General features: G+C 31.4%; 1 protein-coding gene across 7 annotated transcripts in view; it reads left to right on the forward strand.

Moving 5' to 3' along the window:
- LOC143071572 (von Willebrand factor A domain-containing protein 5A-like) overlaps positions 1–20,522 on the forward strand; it is a 97,624-nt gene that overhangs the window by 26,955 nt on the left and 50,147 nt on the right. For all 7 annotated transcript variants that reach the window (XM_076245963.1, XM_076245960.1, XM_076245964.1 and 4 more), the window contains 5 exons: positions 149–278; positions 828–969; positions 4,440–4,522; positions 16,794–16,908; positions 18,918–19,088. In XM_076245963.1, coding sequence (XP_076102078.1) covers positions 149–278; positions 828–969; positions 4,440–4,522; positions 16,794–16,908; positions 18,918–19,088 — 641 coding nt within the window. The remainder of the gene's footprint in view (positions 1–148; positions 279–827; positions 970–4,439; positions 4,523–16,793; positions 16,909–18,917; positions 19,089–20,522) is intronic.

Here is a 20,522-nt window from a genome sequence, read left to right on the forward strand (position 1 = left end):
AAATACATTATACAAATAACTTTTCATAGTTTTTATCTGTAATGTTGGATTGTAGTATACATCACTTTATATATATTTTTTTCTAAGGAAAAATAGTATTAGAGTATAATGTTTCGACTTAGGTCAAAAATATATTTCGTTTGAATAGGAAGTATGCGGGGACAGAGGATACAGAAGGCAAATGACACATTACTTCTGTTGTTGAAGAGTTTACCTGTTGGGTGTCTGTTCAATGTTGTATCGTTTGGTTCAGATTTTGAGTTGTTGTTTAAACAGGGGTAAGTTGTTTTATGACACGTGATTAATAAGCAATATCATACAATCTAAGCCAAAATTTAGAACTGTGTTGGAAACATATGCATAAGTTCAAGTAAATGCTAATGGCTATATTACATTGATTTTTATCGATTTTGATGGTAACGTAAGAACATGTCCCCAAAAGTAGTATGTCAAATATCCTTAACGGTTATTCTGTTATTCAAGGATATTGAATATTAACTTTTGGGACCCGATAGACTTTAAAAAAAAAAGTCCAGTGCCCATGAGTTTTTATATATTGAAATAAAGATCTTACATAAAACGGTTACAGTTTTGTGTGAATCTGACTACCAGTTTAACAATGAATTTTTATATGTGATGCCGTTATTCAAATGAACTGTGACAAGATTCACAGGGTACATGATGATAATAAAAAAAGTTTATATTATTGAACATAAGTGGGTATTTATTCTTCTTTAATTACTGTAATTGTCTAATTGATGAATTGATATAAAGTAGTAAAAAGTTCAGATTTTTGTTAAATTGTTTTAACTGTATCTTTTGAAAAGGAGTGAAGAGTATAACGAGGAAACATTAAAACAAGCAATGTTATTGCATAAAAAGATGAATGCAAATATGTTATATACCGACATTTTACGACCACTTGAAAATATCTACAGTAAAGACTGTAAACAGGGATATTCACGACAGGTAAATGTTATACACATGTAGCCTTTGTTTGAGGTCGATACAAGGATATATTGACCTGAAAGAAGTATATTGACTGAGGACGAAGTCCGCAGTAGATATACTTCTTTGGGTCGATATATCCTGTATTGATTTCATATTTGTTATATTATTAATTTCAGACCTTATCAAAATCGTCATTTATTTTGTTGGACTTTTATAAATATCATATTGTCTCCTTGACAATAACAACATATTAGTTGTTTAAGAAATAATTCATGGAAGCCATGGATTTGTTGGAAATTTACACATGTCCTGGGCCGTGATATTCGAATTTTATCCTGAGCGTTAGCGAGGGATAATATGTACCGATTATCAGGTTATCTGCATGTTGATATCGTAAAATATCAGCTGCGAGACATAATATGAAGCTTTTTGTCGAGTGAGCGTAGCGAACGAGATCAAAAAGCCTTCATATAATGTCAAGCAGCTGATATTTTACAATATCTATATGCAGATAATCTGATAATCGATTTATCGGGCTATATTTGCGTGTTTCAGAAGTGTTTTCTTTGTTTCACCAGCACACAAAATATGACTTGATAAGTTCGGGTCAAAGTTATTAACGTCGGTTCAAACATTATGACGTCGCTGATATGTCCGGGTCAAAGTTATTAAGGCCGGGTCAACGTATTTGACGTCACAAAGACATGATACGGAATAATATTAAGAGCTGAACAGAGTGATATAGACAGTGGGACGACCGATAATAACGAATATCACGGCCCAGGCCATGTATAAATTTACAACAAATCTATGACTTCCATGAATTATTTCGATTCTAATAGGACAAATAAGTTTATTCAAATACTGAAGCGAGTATGGGTAAATGTATGCCGTGTGTGTAGCTGTTCTGTTTTACTCCTTGTTAGATAAAGCTCAAATATTCTCATAAATCTTTAGCTTGCATTGATTATTTCGTTAATAACCGCTAGAAAAAAATGTGTTTAACAATTCTCAAACCCAATATTTGCGATTTTCAATTTACATGACATTGTTTTCTCGTAAGCTACCGTCAAAACCAAAATTGACATTTCGCAACGATGGAGCTACCATGTTGACTCGCTGAAATCAGTTAATATGCGAATAATGCAATAGAATAGAAATAAAACAAAACCTACCTCAGAAATCCATTTTAATACAATATTATACGAACTTCGATGATTACAAAAAAAATTATATTGTTTTTATACTGCAACTAAAATTAGTATATTGATAGCTTTTAAAATCTTAACATAAATATCAACATAATTTTCATCCCATAATGAACATCTGATTTTGGAGAAAGTGTTCCATGATGAAATTGACATTGCACAAAATATAGCTGTGTTACTATATTTAGGAAATAAACACAACCGGTTGTAGTATATCAAATCTTTTTATTATGCATCCGAATAAGAATAAAAGTGCTTTTGTCTTTTGTTTTATTACAATTTCGAATACAATAAAAGCGGAAATGCGTTTGCAAATAGGTTCAAATACATGTGGATTTACGTGGGAGGTATATTGTAACATGCATTATTATGTATATTTCTGAGTCTGCGCTAGGTATAGATATCGAGAATTTTCACACGGTGTTGTTTACAAAGCGAAAGAAGCGCGTCATATTATAATATTTCATTTACTTTTTTTCTTTTGTTTGTTTGATATCTTATATATTTGAAGATTTTTTCGTCAAATAATAAATCATAGATATCATTTGTTTCCAAACATTTAACAGTATCCTGAAATTCATTACATGACGTTTAAAAGTATATCAGTTTTTATATATTCTAAAAATAACCGTACTTTTTGCTATCCGCCGTTTTCTCTCTTCCTCCGAAAATATAGTTTAACATTTGACTATTCATAACAAATTAAATTTGTTAAAATATACAAATTAATAATATAACTGAATACTATGTGCATAAGAAATTTCCTATTATACATGTTATAAACGGAATCCCTCCTTCATTCCATCTATTGAATTTCATCATGAAAATTCAACTCATCAAAACAAAGATGCTAACAAAAAAGTTGTAGTTAAAAGACAACTTTACAATGAAGTCAACAAAATAGTTTCGTTGTTGATAGTAATTTTTTTATCTATGAGTTTATTGTCCCTCTGGTATCTTTCGACCCTCTTTTTTTGACAAAGATGCAAATAAAAAAGTAACTAAAAGAAAAATATGACAAGGAATAAATGCTCCTAATACTGTGGATTTTGCAGGGATAGGTTAACCACGAATTTTGAAGTTTTACGAAAATCTTATATTTCACAGACTTGTATGCAGATTTTAACAAAACCACGGAATTAAATAACCATATGCATGAAGACACAGTTTTTCTTCTATCCACAAACAGTAGTTTTAATTAAACGGAAAGAATTTACAGTAGTAAAACATTAGTCAGTTAACTAAAACTTAAGACAATTCCTTACAGAAGTTTCTGCCTTTTGTTTCAATATTGCAATTAGCTTGAATACTATAATGTACAGAAATAATGTTTGACAGAAAGAATGTTTGACAGAAAAAAAACTCCTGAGAAAATTTATTACCGAAGACGAGTTTTACCGATATTTGTGTTTAAAAAAAAATTAAAACTCGATGGAAAGACATCATCAGCGTCACAACTAAGTCTTAATACAGCAAGTCATGTATTCTAGAATAACCTCTATACCCTATGCACAATGACACAATGCACTTGTCTATCGGAGAATACTAATTGACTAGGAACAGGGGAGATAACTCTTGCAAAATGTTTTTGTCAATTCAAATTTCAACAATTTATTTCCAAGGTTTGTTAGATAAGAAACTGTAAAGGATTCGACTCGGCCACATTTTCCGTGCATGATAAAAAAAAAAAATTGGAAATTATAATTCTTATTTTAAAATATCGTTAAGTAAACATTTTTATATCGTAAAAAAAACTGTCTAAACAATTTTGTAATTTAATAATTTGAATAAGCTTATGCTTAGTGTGGATATGTGAGTTTGACTGTAGTGTTGACAGTAAGTCTTTAATTTTGAATACCAATAGTTATATTTTAATAAAATTCTTTTTCTGTAAAAATACGAAGAAATGGAAGAAAGGCATCCTTCCATTTCAAACGATTTAAAATTATTTATCGGATTATTTTATGTTTAATATATGAAAGATTCCAAGGGAAAAATTAGGGTATCAATTCATGAATATCATTTTCATGTCCATTGAATAAGTCAAACGCATTGATCAAGACGTTACTTATGTAACTCTTATCTTTTTATTTGGTGATACAGTGTTCATATGGACATGAATTTATATACAGATTCACATTGAATATATAACATTATATACTTTAAAAATTGTAAAACAAAAAATCTTCAGGTCAAATGATTGTAGATTCGGTATGTTTTTTTTTTAACCAGTATTCACACAAAGGAATCTAATGAGTTGCATATATGTTTTTTTTAAAGATATTTCTACTGACTGATGGAGGCGTCGGTGACATGGCCGAGGACATAATACAACTAGCAAAGAAAAATAACGGAAACACGAGGTAACTTAAAGTTACAGCACAGAAAATATAAAAAAAAATATAGTACTGTTTCGGTGTATCCCAAAATGTCTTTCAAAATGAAACAGTTATAGATGGAAAAATTTAAAACGTTAACATCTTCCAGATATATTTTTTTTATTATCAGTGACACATTGAAAACTATAACAGGTATACAGAAAGTATGAAAAAGAGAAAGAAAAGAACCCCGATCAAATTGAAATCATTTCTCAGTGAAGGACCTAATATCGTCCCCCGTCAATTATTAATTGAAATGGGTGTCGTAATGTCATACACAATTCACTTCATACTTACTGTTCGAAATGGATAAAACAAAAAAGCTTTCTATGTTGTAATGTTATACTATTGTTCCAGAAAAGGGACAAGGTTTCGTACCATTAAAACATTTAATACCGCGGCAAATGTTTGCACCAGTTCTAAGTCAGGAATTGATGTACATTGGTTGTCGTCTGTTTATGTAGTTCATACGTGTTTCTCGTTTCTCGTTTTTATATCGATTAGACCGTAGGTTTTCCCGTTTGAATGGTTTTACACTAGTAATTTTGGGCCCTTTATAGATTGCTGTTTGGTGCAAGCCAGGCTCCGTGTTGAAGGCCGTACCTTGACCTATTATGGTTTACTTTTATAAATTTTTACTTGGATGGAGAGTTGTCTCATTGACACTCATACCACATCTTCCAATATCTAAACAAATCTTTGGACTCTTTTTTAAGTTTAGTAATTAACAAAGTTGATATACGCCTACGACATTGTAAAGAACATTTTACTCTTAACAACAACCATACAAACCCTAAACTTAACTAAAAGAACTCGCCAATGAATTTGTTTTTCTCCCGGCTGAAAAAGCTGCTTATACTATTATTATTATTTTACGTAAATTTTAAATTAAACATATCTTTATTCTTAAAACCTTCGTCAATAAAATGGTATACAGAAGTTACATGCAATAAATAGTACAGTTATAAATTAAAATCAACATAATATGTACACTATTTACAAATCTATGTTGAGATTAGCGAGGAGAACACACACATGAATAAAAAACATAAACTACGTATTTACAAGCAGAACCAAATACAATGAAAGTTTCAACTATGTACTGGCTTCCGAAGCTACACAAAACTATGGAAGCGCATATGGTACACCCCTTGGAAAGTTATTTTGTTGCAAATAAGTCGGAATTATTAGTTAAATTGTGTGTAATAAGCTGGAATGAAATCATCATGAGAAATCAACTTGTCGGAATGATGAAGAAAAAGTTTCATTACAATGTCGACTTGCTGATATAAATATATTGACATGGTAATAAAAAGTCGACATGTTAAATTCAACTTGTTAATTGATTAAACCGACAACTTATTTGATGATGAGATTAAACCACGTGACCATTTTGGAAAACAAAACATGATCTATCTTTAAACCATTTTCATATGTCGTTTGTATAATGTGTTGCGGAAGAGTGTCGCTATCCATTGAGTTAAATTTCAAATTAAAGTTCGAGTTGATGTTCTGAGTTATTTGGTATGATAAGGGGTAACGGTAGTCAAAGTACTAAAAAAACACTATTTCGAACATAAGGGGGATATCCCCACACTAGTACGGCTTTTCTCCCTTTTATTAACAGTTTTATTAACTGTAATAAAAAAACCTAACCTTGTATAAAGATAAGAAGATGTGGTATGATAGCCAATTAGACATCTCTCGACCACATATCAAATCATGGAGAAGTAAAAAAATTTATGTCACTGTATGGTCTTCAACCATGAGCAAAATCCTTACCGCATAGTAAGCTAAAAACATCTTAAAATGACACTTGCAAATAAATCACACGAGAAACATACGATCTAAATGAAGAAGACGCCGACGCCATTGAGGACGACGGAATAAATATTTGCTGTGTGTCACTTCCGTGACATTAATGTCGAAGTCTCGACACAAATCCAATGACTCGTACTTTGTTGTCAACAAATGAAACACTTTTAATCATTTCATTAATTAACTGTTTACAAAACTGTTTACAAATCTTTTGAACTTTTGAAATACATTTCTACCTCAGGAATAGATTACCTAAGCTGTATTTGGCAAAACTTTTAGGAATTGTGATCCTCAATTCTCTACAAATTTGTACTTTATTTGGCCCATTAAACTTCTTTGATTCGAGCGTCACTGATGAGTCTTTTGTAGACAAAACGCGCGTCTGGCGTAAATACAAAATTTTAATCCTGGTATCTTCACACCAAAGTTACAGGGAAACAACAGATAATATATGTTCAATTGTCGTAACCACATTCTTGTCCTCTTTTACCACAATCCTGTCCTCTTTTCCTCGAAGATGACCTACTGCATTGGACCAAATCACCGGGTTTGTAATTTCACAATGACACGTTGAGCAGGGTCAGCTTACTTTTCCCGGAGCATCGAGATCTACACCAGATTAGATGAATTTACACTAACCAATAATACTGATATATTGAGTTAGACAGCTGCAACTGATTTTTATAGTTTTTGTTGTTTATTTATAAAATGCCGATCAGACCAATTCGATGATCCCGATTGTCCAAATTTCCACGACCGAAAGTGACAAAATTCTTGATTGGACCTGTTTACGACTTCTACCCGACTGCTATACGCGCTTAAGTAAACCATTCACGACTCCTTGATGATTCCATCACGACTCCAACCCGACCACTAATTGAATACATATTCCATAAATCCGACCAATTCACGATCTCTACACGATCTTTACTCGACTAGCTAGACCTAATCAACTATGCTCGATCTCAGCCTGATCTCTGCCAGAACAAATCTACTTGATCGTATAGGGGTTGTAGGGATAGTCGGGCATTGCTCGGGTATTTACAATTTCAGTATAAAAACATCTGATTCTTTTTTTACATTACCCGCTGCAGCGGCAGAGGCAATAAGTGATACCTTTGTCCTTCCGTTAGTACGTATACGTACGTCCCAACAATGAGTTTCCGTTCCCTTATTTTATTTTGCCTAAATCATTTTGAAGCGTAATATAATAAAACGCAGATCAAGTGCGACTTTGGGTGGTGTTACTTTTACCGTTCTTGGTAATGACTCTCCATAGCGTTATATGCAAGCTGGGCATTATTTGTCTCCAATGAACATGTTCCCCATTTATTTGGTTAGATTCAGTAGTTCACAGACAGTCTGAGTAAAAATATACATTTAAAGTATCTAGATGGAAATAAAGCAGTTGAATTGTTTTGTAATGTGGTTAGAGCTCAAGTAGACAGATTGATAGCTGTGACGGAGGTTGCAGAGAGCGTAGAAGACCAGTAAATTAAAAAGAGGTAGACAGCAAATTGAGGGGTGCCTAGAAATCTAGGTGATGCAGTGGCTTGCTTACAAGGCGACCAATGTGTGTGTAGTATAAATTGTAATCACAAAACATACTGAACTCCGAGGAAAATTCAAAACGGAAAGTCCCTAATCAAATTGCAAAGTCAAAGGTAGCTGGACAAAGAGGATCCCAATGGTTATAAAAACTTACTAAAAGTTATTTAGGACGCTGATTTGTTATGGGAGTTTTACTGCTTTTTTCTTCAAAATATGTCAATGGATTAATACTGATGTTAGACAGCAGTATACATAAATTTTACTGCCCTCTTTTCCCTGCTTTCTTACAAATTAAGCATATAGTTTGTGTCATACATGTGCATATGTATGCAACCAGTTATTTCCATAGATTTGATACAAAATTTAGTTCATTGGTTCAAGATATTTCTTTTTGGTGTATCAATGGCAACAAACTGCTTATTTTTACTAATAATGTTGGAAAAAAGGGTGAAGATGACACATATTTCCCCAAAATTTGGCCAAAATTAGAATTTCAATCCACCGGAGAATACCTTTTTTTGAACTGTTTACATATATATGTTAGCGGCAATAAGTGAAATTAGGCATTAAGCTTAAATCCTAGGCAATAAGCTAACGCCTAGGCAGTAAGTCTATTGCCTAAATGATGTTAGTCATTAGTCTTAAATCCTGAAAAATGTGAGCAGGCATTAAGCTTAATGCCTAAAATGTAAATGCGCGTAAATAAAAGACATTTATTCATTTAAATTAAAATATTTTTGTTACATAATAATATTATGATAACTGTGGCCTGTTTATCGACACTGTCCTAAGATTAGTCCTATAAGATATTCTTAGGACAGAAAATATGATATAGTTAGGATCGACTTACGACATTTCTTAGTATTCTGCACATCGAAAGCTATCTGAGGATTTCATTAGCTGGAATGTCCTAAGTATTGGCGTAAAAGAAAATAGCAAATGATATATATCACGAATTCAAATAAAAATGATTTGACTTTTGTATCATTAAACTGTGTCAAAAAGCGTAAAAAAAGATGTTGCTGATATTCGTCCGTAAGGTGACATATAGTTGTTAATTTCTGTGTCATTAGGTGTCCTATGGACATACGGAAAATACGGACAGTCAAACAAACATAGCCTATTTAACAGCTAAAATATATTGTCACGATTTTATTTAAAACTGTACACAAATTCCTCCGCAGCAGCAATCTCAGGCGAGACGGAAGGTTTCATGCAGTCCTTCACGAATTTATTATAATACTGATTCCATTTGAGAAATAGGGAGGGAAAACAGCCGTACTAGTGTGGGGATATCCCCCTTATGTCCGAAATAGTGTTTTTTAGTACTTTGACTGCCGTTACCCCTTATCATACCAAATAACTCAGAACATCAACTCGAATTTTAATTTGAAATTTAACTCAATGGATAGCGACACTCATCCGAAGCACATTAAACAAACGACATATGAAAATCGATTTAAAGATAGATCATGTTTTTTTTCCAAAATGGTCACGTGGTTTTATCTCATCATCAAATAAGTTGTCGGCTTAATCAATTAACAAGTTGAATTTAACATGTCGACTTCTTATTACCATGTCAATATATTTATATCAGCAAGTCGACATTGTAATGAAACTTTTTCTTCATCATTCCGACAAGTTGATTCCTCATGATGATTTCATTCCAGCTTATTACACACAACTTAACTAAAAATTCCGACTTATTTGTAACAAAATAACTTTCCAAGGGGTGTACCATATGCGCTTCCATACAAAACACCTAACAAATATATATTGATTTCGTCTTCAAGCCATTGTTCAACTACTAAATTGTCTATTCTACTTACTTGTACACTTGGTACAATCAAAACCCTAATAATAATTTGTTCAAATAAGGCCTTCGAAAATAGCGGAATTAATTAGATTTGGAGTGTCAAAAAGGAGTAGGTTCAGTAATAACACTTTTTAGCCCCAAAATATAGCAGTTTTACAAATTTTTTAAAATGTATACTTTTAGTTATTCATTGGAAAGTAAAATGTTTCTGCTACATAAATATGGTTTTTTTTGACAATACAATGCACATATATCGGGAACTAGCATCATTTAGTCATGCTAAATTACTGAAATGTTCACAATTCTAGCATTTTAGTTAAATTTTAGACGGTTTCCGTCTTAAGTGAAAGTGGCCGCATTCGTGTTCATTCTTAATATTGAAATGTAAGTTGTATTTGATGATAATATGTAACATATTTAAAAGTTGAGGATGAACACAGATGCGGCCACTTTCATTTTTGACAAAATCCATCTTTCAGATAAACGTACTGAATTATCTGAAATAGACACTTAAGTGTTTTAAAAGTGTCTAAAATTTTTTTTTTTTTTTTTTTTTTTTTTTTTTTTTTTTTACAAATAAATATTCTTTATTCTTCAAATTGCTTGTTACATGTTTACTTCATTGTCCAAGCTTCAATAAAGTATCCCTGTGAAATACTTTCTGAGTATCCAGGAAAATACACAGAATATTATAAAATATAATAAAACATTATTTTTTATTCCCATCAATTATATCAATCTTTTTAACTTTATGAAAAATACATTTTGAGATACTGTTTTGTTCTCATTCATGAACCTTCGTAAATCCTTTATAAACATAGCATACACATCTAAAAATTTCAGTTTTTGCTCGGATACATAGTACGACTTGTAAATACAAAAACCTATAATTGTCAAGAAATAATTAAAACCGTTATACCCTTGATCTGATATTTTGTATCCAAATACTATATGTTTTGCTAATATCTTGTTTTGAAAATTCATTTTTGCTAGAAGATAATGTACTTTCTCCCAAAAATCTTTCAAAAATGAACATGTAATAAAGAAATGCAAATAATCTTCTTCTTTTGTTTTACAAAAATTGCATTTATCGTTCTCAGATATTTTCCACTTTAATAGTAGCTGCTTTGTAGGAATAATATATTGAAGCAGTTTCCATCTGAAAATTTTTAACTTATTTTCCTTTAAAATTTTAAATATAATATCGTATACAAATGACATCTGTGGTATGTATTCTAATTTTAAATATCTTGTCCAAATGTTCATACCGATTGGCTTTATATATTTTTTATCTACTAAAGTTTTATAGAGTATTTTATTGTTGATATCTTTTGTTTCAATTTGTTTATTTTGCCATCTTAATTTGACCTTACATATATTGATTATACTCTTAACGGAGTTTTCTTTTTTTAAAACTTGCATCCATTCTTTTGGGATGCAGGATTTTAACATCTTAAACTCTGCAATCCAGTTTGTTTTATTAATTAATTTTTTTAAAATAAAACTTTCGGATAAATTTCCTTCACGATCGAATATGTCATTAATATAAACCAATCCACTTTTAACCCAGCTCGGGAAAAACAAGCATTTGTTGCGACATTTAATATATTTATTTCCCCAAATAATCTGTTTTCTAATATTAGAAAAGTGATTAGAAAATGTTGATAAACCTCCTCCTGTTTTAACCCAACTTGAAATTACTTGTAAATAAAAATCGGGTATTTTTGCAAGTCCATCTATTGATTTAATATTTTCTAAATTCATGTTAAAAACAAGAAAGTTTTTACCAAGATTGTTAAAATATTTAGTAGGAATAATCTTCCAGTTCGGCATATTGGTTGTTGTTAATTTAGAGACCCATGAGGCTTTCAGTGCTGTAAAATAACTGTCAAAATCGATCATTCTTAACCCCCCTTTTTGGTATTCGCCAATAAGTGTGTTTCTTTTTACTTTGTCATTTTTTCCTTCCCAAATATATTTGAAACAGCAGCTTTCAATTTCTTTCAAGTAAATATCTGGAACTTTGCACGAAGTAACCAAAAATGTAAATTTTGGTAATATTAAAGATTTTATGATCAATATTTTCCCAACCATTGTTAATTTTCTTTTTTCCCATGTTTTAATTAATGAATTCATGTTATCTATTTTAGGTTCCCAATTTAACTTTTCACATTGAAGTTTATCGTGACCAAAATAAATGCCTAAAGCTTTGACAGGTTTGTCTGTCCAGCGTATGCCCTCAATCTTATCTACGCTGTTTTTAAGCGCCCCAATCCAAATTCCTTCTGTTTTATTACGGTTTAGCTTCAACCCTGAGAAAGAGCCAAATGTTTCAATTATATTCATAGCTTTAGATATATCTGATTTTGAACTACAAAACAGAGTTGTATCATCAGCTAATTGTGATATTTTGATGCTATGTGTTTTATTATCTATAGTAATACGAAAACCTTTAATGTCTGAGGTTTGCCTCAATCGCTCGGCCATAATTTCGACCGATAAAACAAAAAGTAAAGCCGATAAAGGACACCCTTGACGGATTCCTCTAGAGTTTTAAAAAATTTCGGATACCCATCCATTATTTATTACACACGTCTGTATTCCCTTATATAATGTTTTCACCCATGATATGAATGATTCATTAAAACCAAAATGTTTTAGAACACCTAACATAAATTCCCATTCCAAAGAATCAAAAGCTTTTGTAAAATCAACAAATATTATAGCCCCATCTATTCCGTTTGATTCTGCATAGTCCATTATATCTTGGATTTGCCGTAAATTAAATCCAATAAATCGATTTTTTACATATCCAGTTTGATCTTCATTAATTAATTTAGGAAGAAGTTTTTTTTAGTCTCTGTGCTAAAACATGAGATAGTATTTTCAAATCTACATTTAATAATGATATTGGACGATAATTGTCTAAAGATAATGGATCATTTTTCTTGAATAATAAAGTAAGAACACCCGTTCGTTGTGTATATGAAAGAAGTTTTTCCTCATGTCCCTTATTTAGAACTTTTACTAACACTGTTTTTAATTTTTCCCAGAACGTCTTATAAAATTCTAATGTTAAACCATCTAGACCCGGTGATTTATTTAACTTCATCGTGTTAATAGCTTTAGTACATTCATCTATAGTAACCTCCCCATCACAAATTTTAAAGTCATTTACATTTATCTCCCTTTCCATAACAGTATCACCTACATATTTATGCAGTAGATCTTTATCTGGGGCCGTGGTTGTATATAATATTTTATAATAGTTTTTAATCATTTTTAAAATTTGTTCTTGATTTGTTGTTACCTCGTTATTTTCATTTTTGAGTTTGTTAATGGATTTTTTTACCTGTCGCTGTTTTTCTAATCCCAGAAAATAAGAATTATTCTTTTCCCCCAGCTCTATCCATTTCTCCCTTGATCTAATTTGAGCCCCCTTTGCTTTATATTCATAAATTGTGTCTAATTGTACTTCTAATTGTTTTATATTATTTGTAAGTGTTTCATCTTCGTTTAATTGTTCATCTCTGATTGTCGTTAAGTGTTCTAATTCGCTTTCTAATTTTCTTGTTGTCTCCCTTGATCATTTCGATTTTCTTTTACAGTATAGAATAGATTCGTCTCTAATTTCAACTTTTATATTGTCCCATAATAGACGGATATCGCTACTGTCATTATTGATTATACGATTTTCGAACTGATTTATTACTCTGTCTAAAATCTTTCGTCAGATGAACTTGTAATTTGACGCCAAAATTGGCCCTTACCGGATCTACTCTTTTGTCGGAAGTGCGCGATAAATTGCATGCTTACATTTGGTGATTTTGAATATGTTCAAAGTTTTGATTTTTCTACCCGATAAACGGCTTTGCCTCATATTCTTATTAAGAAAAAAATCACACACTCAATCAAAAAAGGCATTTAAAAAGTGAGTATGCGAATACATATGTTCAAACTCTTTTGATAATTTTTTAGTAATAAGTAACAAAAAAACTATGCTTTGATACTATAACTGCCCTTGAATTTTATTAGATACTATTTGTGTTCACTTTGGAAATTCCGTTTATCGTCAAGTAATCGGAATTCCAATGGGGACTTACTTTGCACAACTTCCTGCGGATCTGTTTCTGTATTGTTATGAGTTACAATTTATGACTAAAATCAGAAAATACCCATCAAAACAACATCTGATATAAAAATTTAACAATACCTTTAGTTATTTGGATGAATATTTTCGCTCTCAATAATGACGACTTCAGTATGAATACTAAAGAAATTTATCCTGTTGAACCAACTTTAAATAAAGCTTATACTGATAATGAACACTGCCCTTTCCTCGATCGGGATATTTATATCATTAACAGGAAACTCAATACCAAAGATTATGATGAAAGAGATGATATTTCACTTCCTATCTTTAATCACATATTGTAGATGGTGACGTTCCCTTGTCACCATCTTATCGTGTTTGTAAATCTCAACTTGTAAGATTCCGTCGTGTATGGAACAACGCATTAGATTTTAGTGCATTACTGAAAAGGTATTACACCAGTGTTTTAGATATACAAAACTAGTCAAAACATTTACTAAATTTTATCATCGGTACAAGGACATCATCCGTAAATATAATTCAACATGCAGACATCTTATACGTTCAGGTATTCCACGTCTATTTCTTATGATATTATTCTTTATAAAACATAAAAATGTCGGCATTCACCTCAAAAGCTAACAAAACCTAACGGAAATTACACATGTATTCTAAAACCAGCTGGCATGACACGGGTTATGTTCCTCTCATATATTTTATGATGTTATGATATTAAACCTCTAACGGAAAGGATTGTACTTAATATTCATATGATGAAGACATAATCTTTAAATCAGTTTAATTGAGGTCTGGAGCTGGCATGTCAGTAACTACTAGTAATCCGTTGTTAATTTATGCATCATTGTCATTTTTGTTTAATTTCTTTACATTACCTATTCTGACATCGGTCTCGGATCTGAATTTTACTGTGCGTACTGTTGGATGTTTTTTTTCTACATCGGTTAGAGGTATAGGGAGGGTTGAGATCTCAAAAACATGTTTAAGACCGCCGCATATTGCGCTTGTCCCAAGTCAGGAGCGTCTGACCTTTGTTAGTTTTGAATGATTTTTAAATTTTAAGTTTCTTGTGTATATTACGGAGTTTAGCATGACGTCCATTATAAATGAACTTGTATACATTTTTGTTGAGGGGCCAGTTGAAGTACGCCTTCGGGTGCTTGAGTGTCTCACTGCATAAAAAACCCATTGGTGGCATTCGACTGTTGTCTTCTTTTTGGTCGGGTTGTTGTCTCTTTGACACATTCCCCATTTCCATTCTCAATTTTATCAAATAACTCTTTGACTAGTCCTTACCAAAGAAATTTAGTTGGGATGCTAAAACAATATCCTAATTTATTAACGGCGAATTAAAGAAATGATCAGCAATCAATGCAAAATCTTCAAAACTATCTATATAACATGTATAATTACCATAATACTATGATTTGTTTGCAAATTCAAAAGATTGTGCGTTGTACAGACGAAAGATATGTATAGAGGAAATGAGCAGCAATACATAATATACTTGATTGCCACTGGTTACTGAAACTGACTTTTCATAGAAGTTATTACTACTAAATGATAATTTTATGAATTCAATTGTGTTTGCCTATTATTACATGGACCAACAACGTCAAAAGCAGGTTTAATTACAACTCGTCTCCGTCCGTCAGTCCATCCCTTCGGTGAAAAGACCTTGGGTAGAATTTTGAACACTCATGGTCTGAAGATACTAAAATTTTTGTTTATTGCCGTGACGGTGTCTATTGAAGAGAGTGATTTTATATTTGGTTTGCAGTCTGATAATGATGAGTTGTTGCGTGTAAGCATTTTTAGATTTGCAGTGAAGTCACATCCTGTTTGCTGAAAGTTTGAATTTTATTTCATTGTCCCATCAAATATAAAAAAAAACAAGATGTGGTATGATTGCAAATAAGACAACTCTCCACAAATGACCAAAATGACACAGAAATTACAAACTAAAGGTCAGCGTACATCATTCAACAATGAGCAAAGCCCATACCGCATAGTCAGCTATAAAAAGCCCCGTATGACAATGTAAAACAATTCAAACGAGAAAACTAACGGTCTTATTTAAAAAAAAAAAACAGTTTTCTTGTCTTTAATAAAAGGATTACGATTACACCTCAGTTAACGCATTCAGCAACGCAGGTTCAGACAAGGTATTATTTTTGACATGAAAAAGTTCAGAGAGAGATAAACAACATCAGCAGTATTAAAATACAATTTGTTTTAATATTAATAATGAATATTATTAATAATACAATACAATATGTTTTGTATATGAAAAAAAATCTCCGTCAAATTCAAATGTAAACCAAGAGATTAATACATACAAAATACAATCACATCCAATCATAGAAATAAATAATTTATTTGAAATGAAATATATTATTACTATTAACTATCCTTACACATACATGCTTGAAGATTTTTTAAAACTTTTTTCGTACAGTTAGATAAATCAAACACTAACATCATCAGTACTTTTCATCAGTCACTCCAGACATGCTCCAGTGATTCTATATATATATAATTTACCATGGAGCATAATACAATCCAGCTATAATCAGGACCTACTTCAATATTTGCGTATGTGATAAGCCAACGAAAAGCATATAGTGTGTTTAAGAGACAGACCTGATAACGTCACAAATAAGAAAGTTATGTAGACATGGTGTTGAAGAAATGTCTACCATCTAATTGTTTTCATGTTCGATATTTGTTATTCATTTTTATCCGTTGGTTTCAATTTTGTGGATCCAGAAAAACTTGAATGATATGATATGATATTTTATGTCGTTGTTTTGGCAAAGTCTGCATAAATTTCTTTAGACAATTTGTAATTCGATGTATTATTAGATTCGTGGTTCCCCTATACCAACGAAATCCACGAAAATTGGTATCCAACAAATATTATTGAATCCACAGTTTTTGTAGAAGAATATTTGTTGTAGAGTTTTCACATTTGGTATTGGCGAAGGAGTATCAACTAGCTTGATAAAAAATGTTGCTAAAGTCAGTGGTGGGAAAGCTACTTTTATTAAGGATGGAGATAACATGCTAAAAAAGGTATTATTGGAATTGCAAAGTTAATTATGAAATTATTTATAAATAAAATTACATTCAGACAAAAATATTACAAGTATACAAGTTCTTCGGCTTTGAACAAAATCATAATTATGAATTATATAAGGTTTATGGTGTATTTGAACGACCCGATGACAAAAGATTAAGTTTTACTGTCGATGATAGGTTAAGAATATCTTTCTATACCTCTGATATCGTTGATTTTTGAAAAAAAACTAAGGAGTACAGCTACCGATGTGTGGATTTATATTTCCATATGAGGTCTTTGATCTAGCTTTCAATTAAAATAAAAACAATATTTTATGAATTATATACCCTTAAAGGAGGCAAATTTGACTTGATGTAAGCCATCTTTGCTCTATCTGAGGAGTAATGAACAGTAATCTTATAGAGAATATCAGTAGAGTTTGTTTTTATAGATTTAATTTTGATTTTCAAGTACCTGTCCAGCACAATAAAACCCATTTTTCTTGATGGTTTGTGGATGAATAATTATCATTATCATAGCCGACTCTCCCACAAAAGTCGAAAAAGCAGCACAAAATATTCCATTATTCCTTAGTTTTATTTATGTTGCTGATATATGTAGATAAACTGGAAATAATTTTAAATGACTCTCACGATCGATCTTAAACATGAACTTCTTCATGCTTAAGAAATGAAAACAAACTATAAATCTCACGCACCCGAAGCGTTTTTCTTGAAATACCTTCATCAACAATGCGCAATGCCGAATATTAAAAGCCAAATGGGAGCTATATGACCAACATAGACACAAACAAATAAAGGGAAAATTCAAAATGCAAAATAAGAATTTTAAACACAACAACAGTTGTTTTATTCCTGACTTTGCACAGACATTTCCTGATGTATAATATTTGAGATTAAACCTCGTTTTAAAGCTTTTTTAACCTCTCAATGTACAAATAAATGCAACAGTAGTATACCGCTGTTCGAAAGTCATGAATCGATTAAGAGAAAACAAATCCGGTTTACAAACTAAAACTGAGTGGAACACATAAAATATAAGAGGAAAACAACGAACCAATAGAATGAAGTGCAACAAAAAACCAAACGACAATGCAACACACACAGAAACTTACTACAGGATAACAATTGCCATTTTCCTGACTTGGTACAGGGCGTTTTAAGAAAAAAACATGGTGGGTTTTATAACAGTCATTAAATTCCTTCAACATTATTTACGCTTTGCTTTAAAAATACAACATAAGCACAAGCAAAACAAACACAAACATGACTCTAGCACAATAACTAATACCGAGTCACGCTAAAACGATCCTTTCAAAAAACAATGACTTAACAGTAAAGGCTAAAAATATAAAAAGACAAAATAAAAAGAACACTGTTAAATGTTAATTATGATAAGATCAGTGCCTATAATATATACTTTAAGACAATCATGCATTATTTGTGAGGTTGATACGAAATATTTATCAACACAGTATTAGTATCTTCTAAATTTATAAACTGACAAATTTAGAGAGGTTTGCTTTAAATCAAGCCAGTACGGAAGTAATTGCTACTGACATGATGATACCCCTGGTATATGTCAGTGAGCAAATAGTCTGTCAGTATGTATGAAGACAGTTATTGCTACTGACCTGATGATACCCCATGTATATGTCAGTGAGCAAATAGTCTGTCAGTATGTATGAATGAAGACAGTAATTGCTACTGACCTGATGATACCCCATGTATATGTCAGTGAGCAAATAGTCTGTCAGTATGTATGAAGACAGTTATTCGATTGATTTTGATACTTTTCTTCAGCCACATTTTATTGTTCTACCAAAACAAAGCCTACGATCAGAAAGTTTGATAAATTTTGTATGATAAAAATAACAAAAATGTAGTCAGCATGTCTAATTTACAATTCCTTTTCACGAATGAGTTAACGTTAGACATAACAAATTTGTGTATAACATATAATGTATGTAAGATGTTTTTAAAAAAATGGTATTTTGTCACAGGTGATAACAGCAATGAAAAGATCATTTGACAGTTCTATGTCAGAAGTCAGTCTGCATTGGGATATTCCTAAATGTTTTACAATTATAGATATCCCTAAGGAGCCTCCTGCCATCTTCCACAAAGAAAAACTTGTTTTATTTGCCTTGGTACAATCACATGATACTAATAAGGTATTGATTTTATTGTGATGTTTTGTTTTAATTATCACTTCAATTGATAACATATCCACAAACGTTCTAGTAATGGAATAATAAATACAAGGTATCCACTGTTTGCTTCTGTGATAAATACTTAAAAAATCAAAACAAATCCATTCTCTTCCTGTTGAAGGAAACACTCCTATCTACAACATGTCTTCTGCTTTCCTATTTAAGAAAAATACTAAAAAATACAACGTATCCACTTAACACACTTATCCACATAATGGATAATCTGATTCACAGATACCAGAGGGACAGTCAAAATCATAGATCAAAAATAAAAATGACGACGCCATGGCTAAAAGTGATAAAGAAAAACAGACAAATAATAGTACACATGACACAACATAGAAAACTAAAGACTAAGCAACACGAACAAATGACGACTTACATGTTACTATGGAACGCCACAGCTGTCTTATGTGGAACTCTAATATTACTTTATGTTTGTTTTTATTACTTAATGATATTTTGTCTTTACTTAGTATGGTTTTGACGTTAAGTACTGATGTTTTTATAAAACTCAATATGGAATAGTCATTACTTAATGATATTTCGATATTACACGATATGGTTTCGTATTGACTTGATATAGTTTTTACATTACTCAATATGGTTTTGTCATTACTCGATGTGGTTTTAACATTATCTGATGTGTATGTGACTTAATGTAATGTAGTTGTTTCATTACATGATACGGTTTACATGATGTGGTTTTGTTAATTCGTAATGATGATTTGTCTATTCTTTATATGGTTTTAACATTACGTAATGATGTTTCAAAATTTGACGATTTTACACTACTTGATGTGTTTGTTTCATTATTTGATGTGGTCTGGCATTCTTTGATATGGTCCTGTCATTCTTTAATGTGGTTATCCCATTACTTGATGAGGTATAACCACGTGACCAATTCGGAAAAAAACCTGTTCTATTTTTAGATAGATTTCCATGTTGTATGTGCCTTGAATGAGTGTGGCCATCCATCGAATTAGTGTTCAAACTAAAGTTCGGGTTACTGTTTGAGATAAACTTTGAGTTAGTTTTCGAATTCAAGTCATGCTTAGAATTAAAGTTCTAGTTAACATTGAGTTTCGAGTTGGACTTCGAGTTTGAGTCACATTCAATGGCAGAGTTCTAGTTACAACTATGAATTTGAGTCACTTCTTGAGGTAGAGTTTGAGTAAGATTCGAAATTAAGTCTCATTTAGATTAATTAAGATTTCGAATTAAAATTCGAGCTATTTCATATGTATTTTTGAGTTCGTAATTAAATTTTCTATTGCAGAACAAGGGCTTTTGCTCGGGCTTCCGAAAAGAGGGCTCCGGGGTATGCGTACTAAATAAACCATGTTACAGTATACAAAACGCAACATAGGAGTTGAAAGAAAGTTAGATGTGGTG

This window comes from Mytilus galloprovincialis, chromosome 4, assembly GCF_965363235.1.
Source record: "Mytilus galloprovincialis chromosome 4, xbMytGall1.hap1.1, whole genome shotgun sequence".
Classification (NCBI taxonomy): domain Eukaryota; kingdom Metazoa; phylum Mollusca; class Bivalvia; order Mytilida; family Mytilidae; genus Mytilus; species Mytilus galloprovincialis.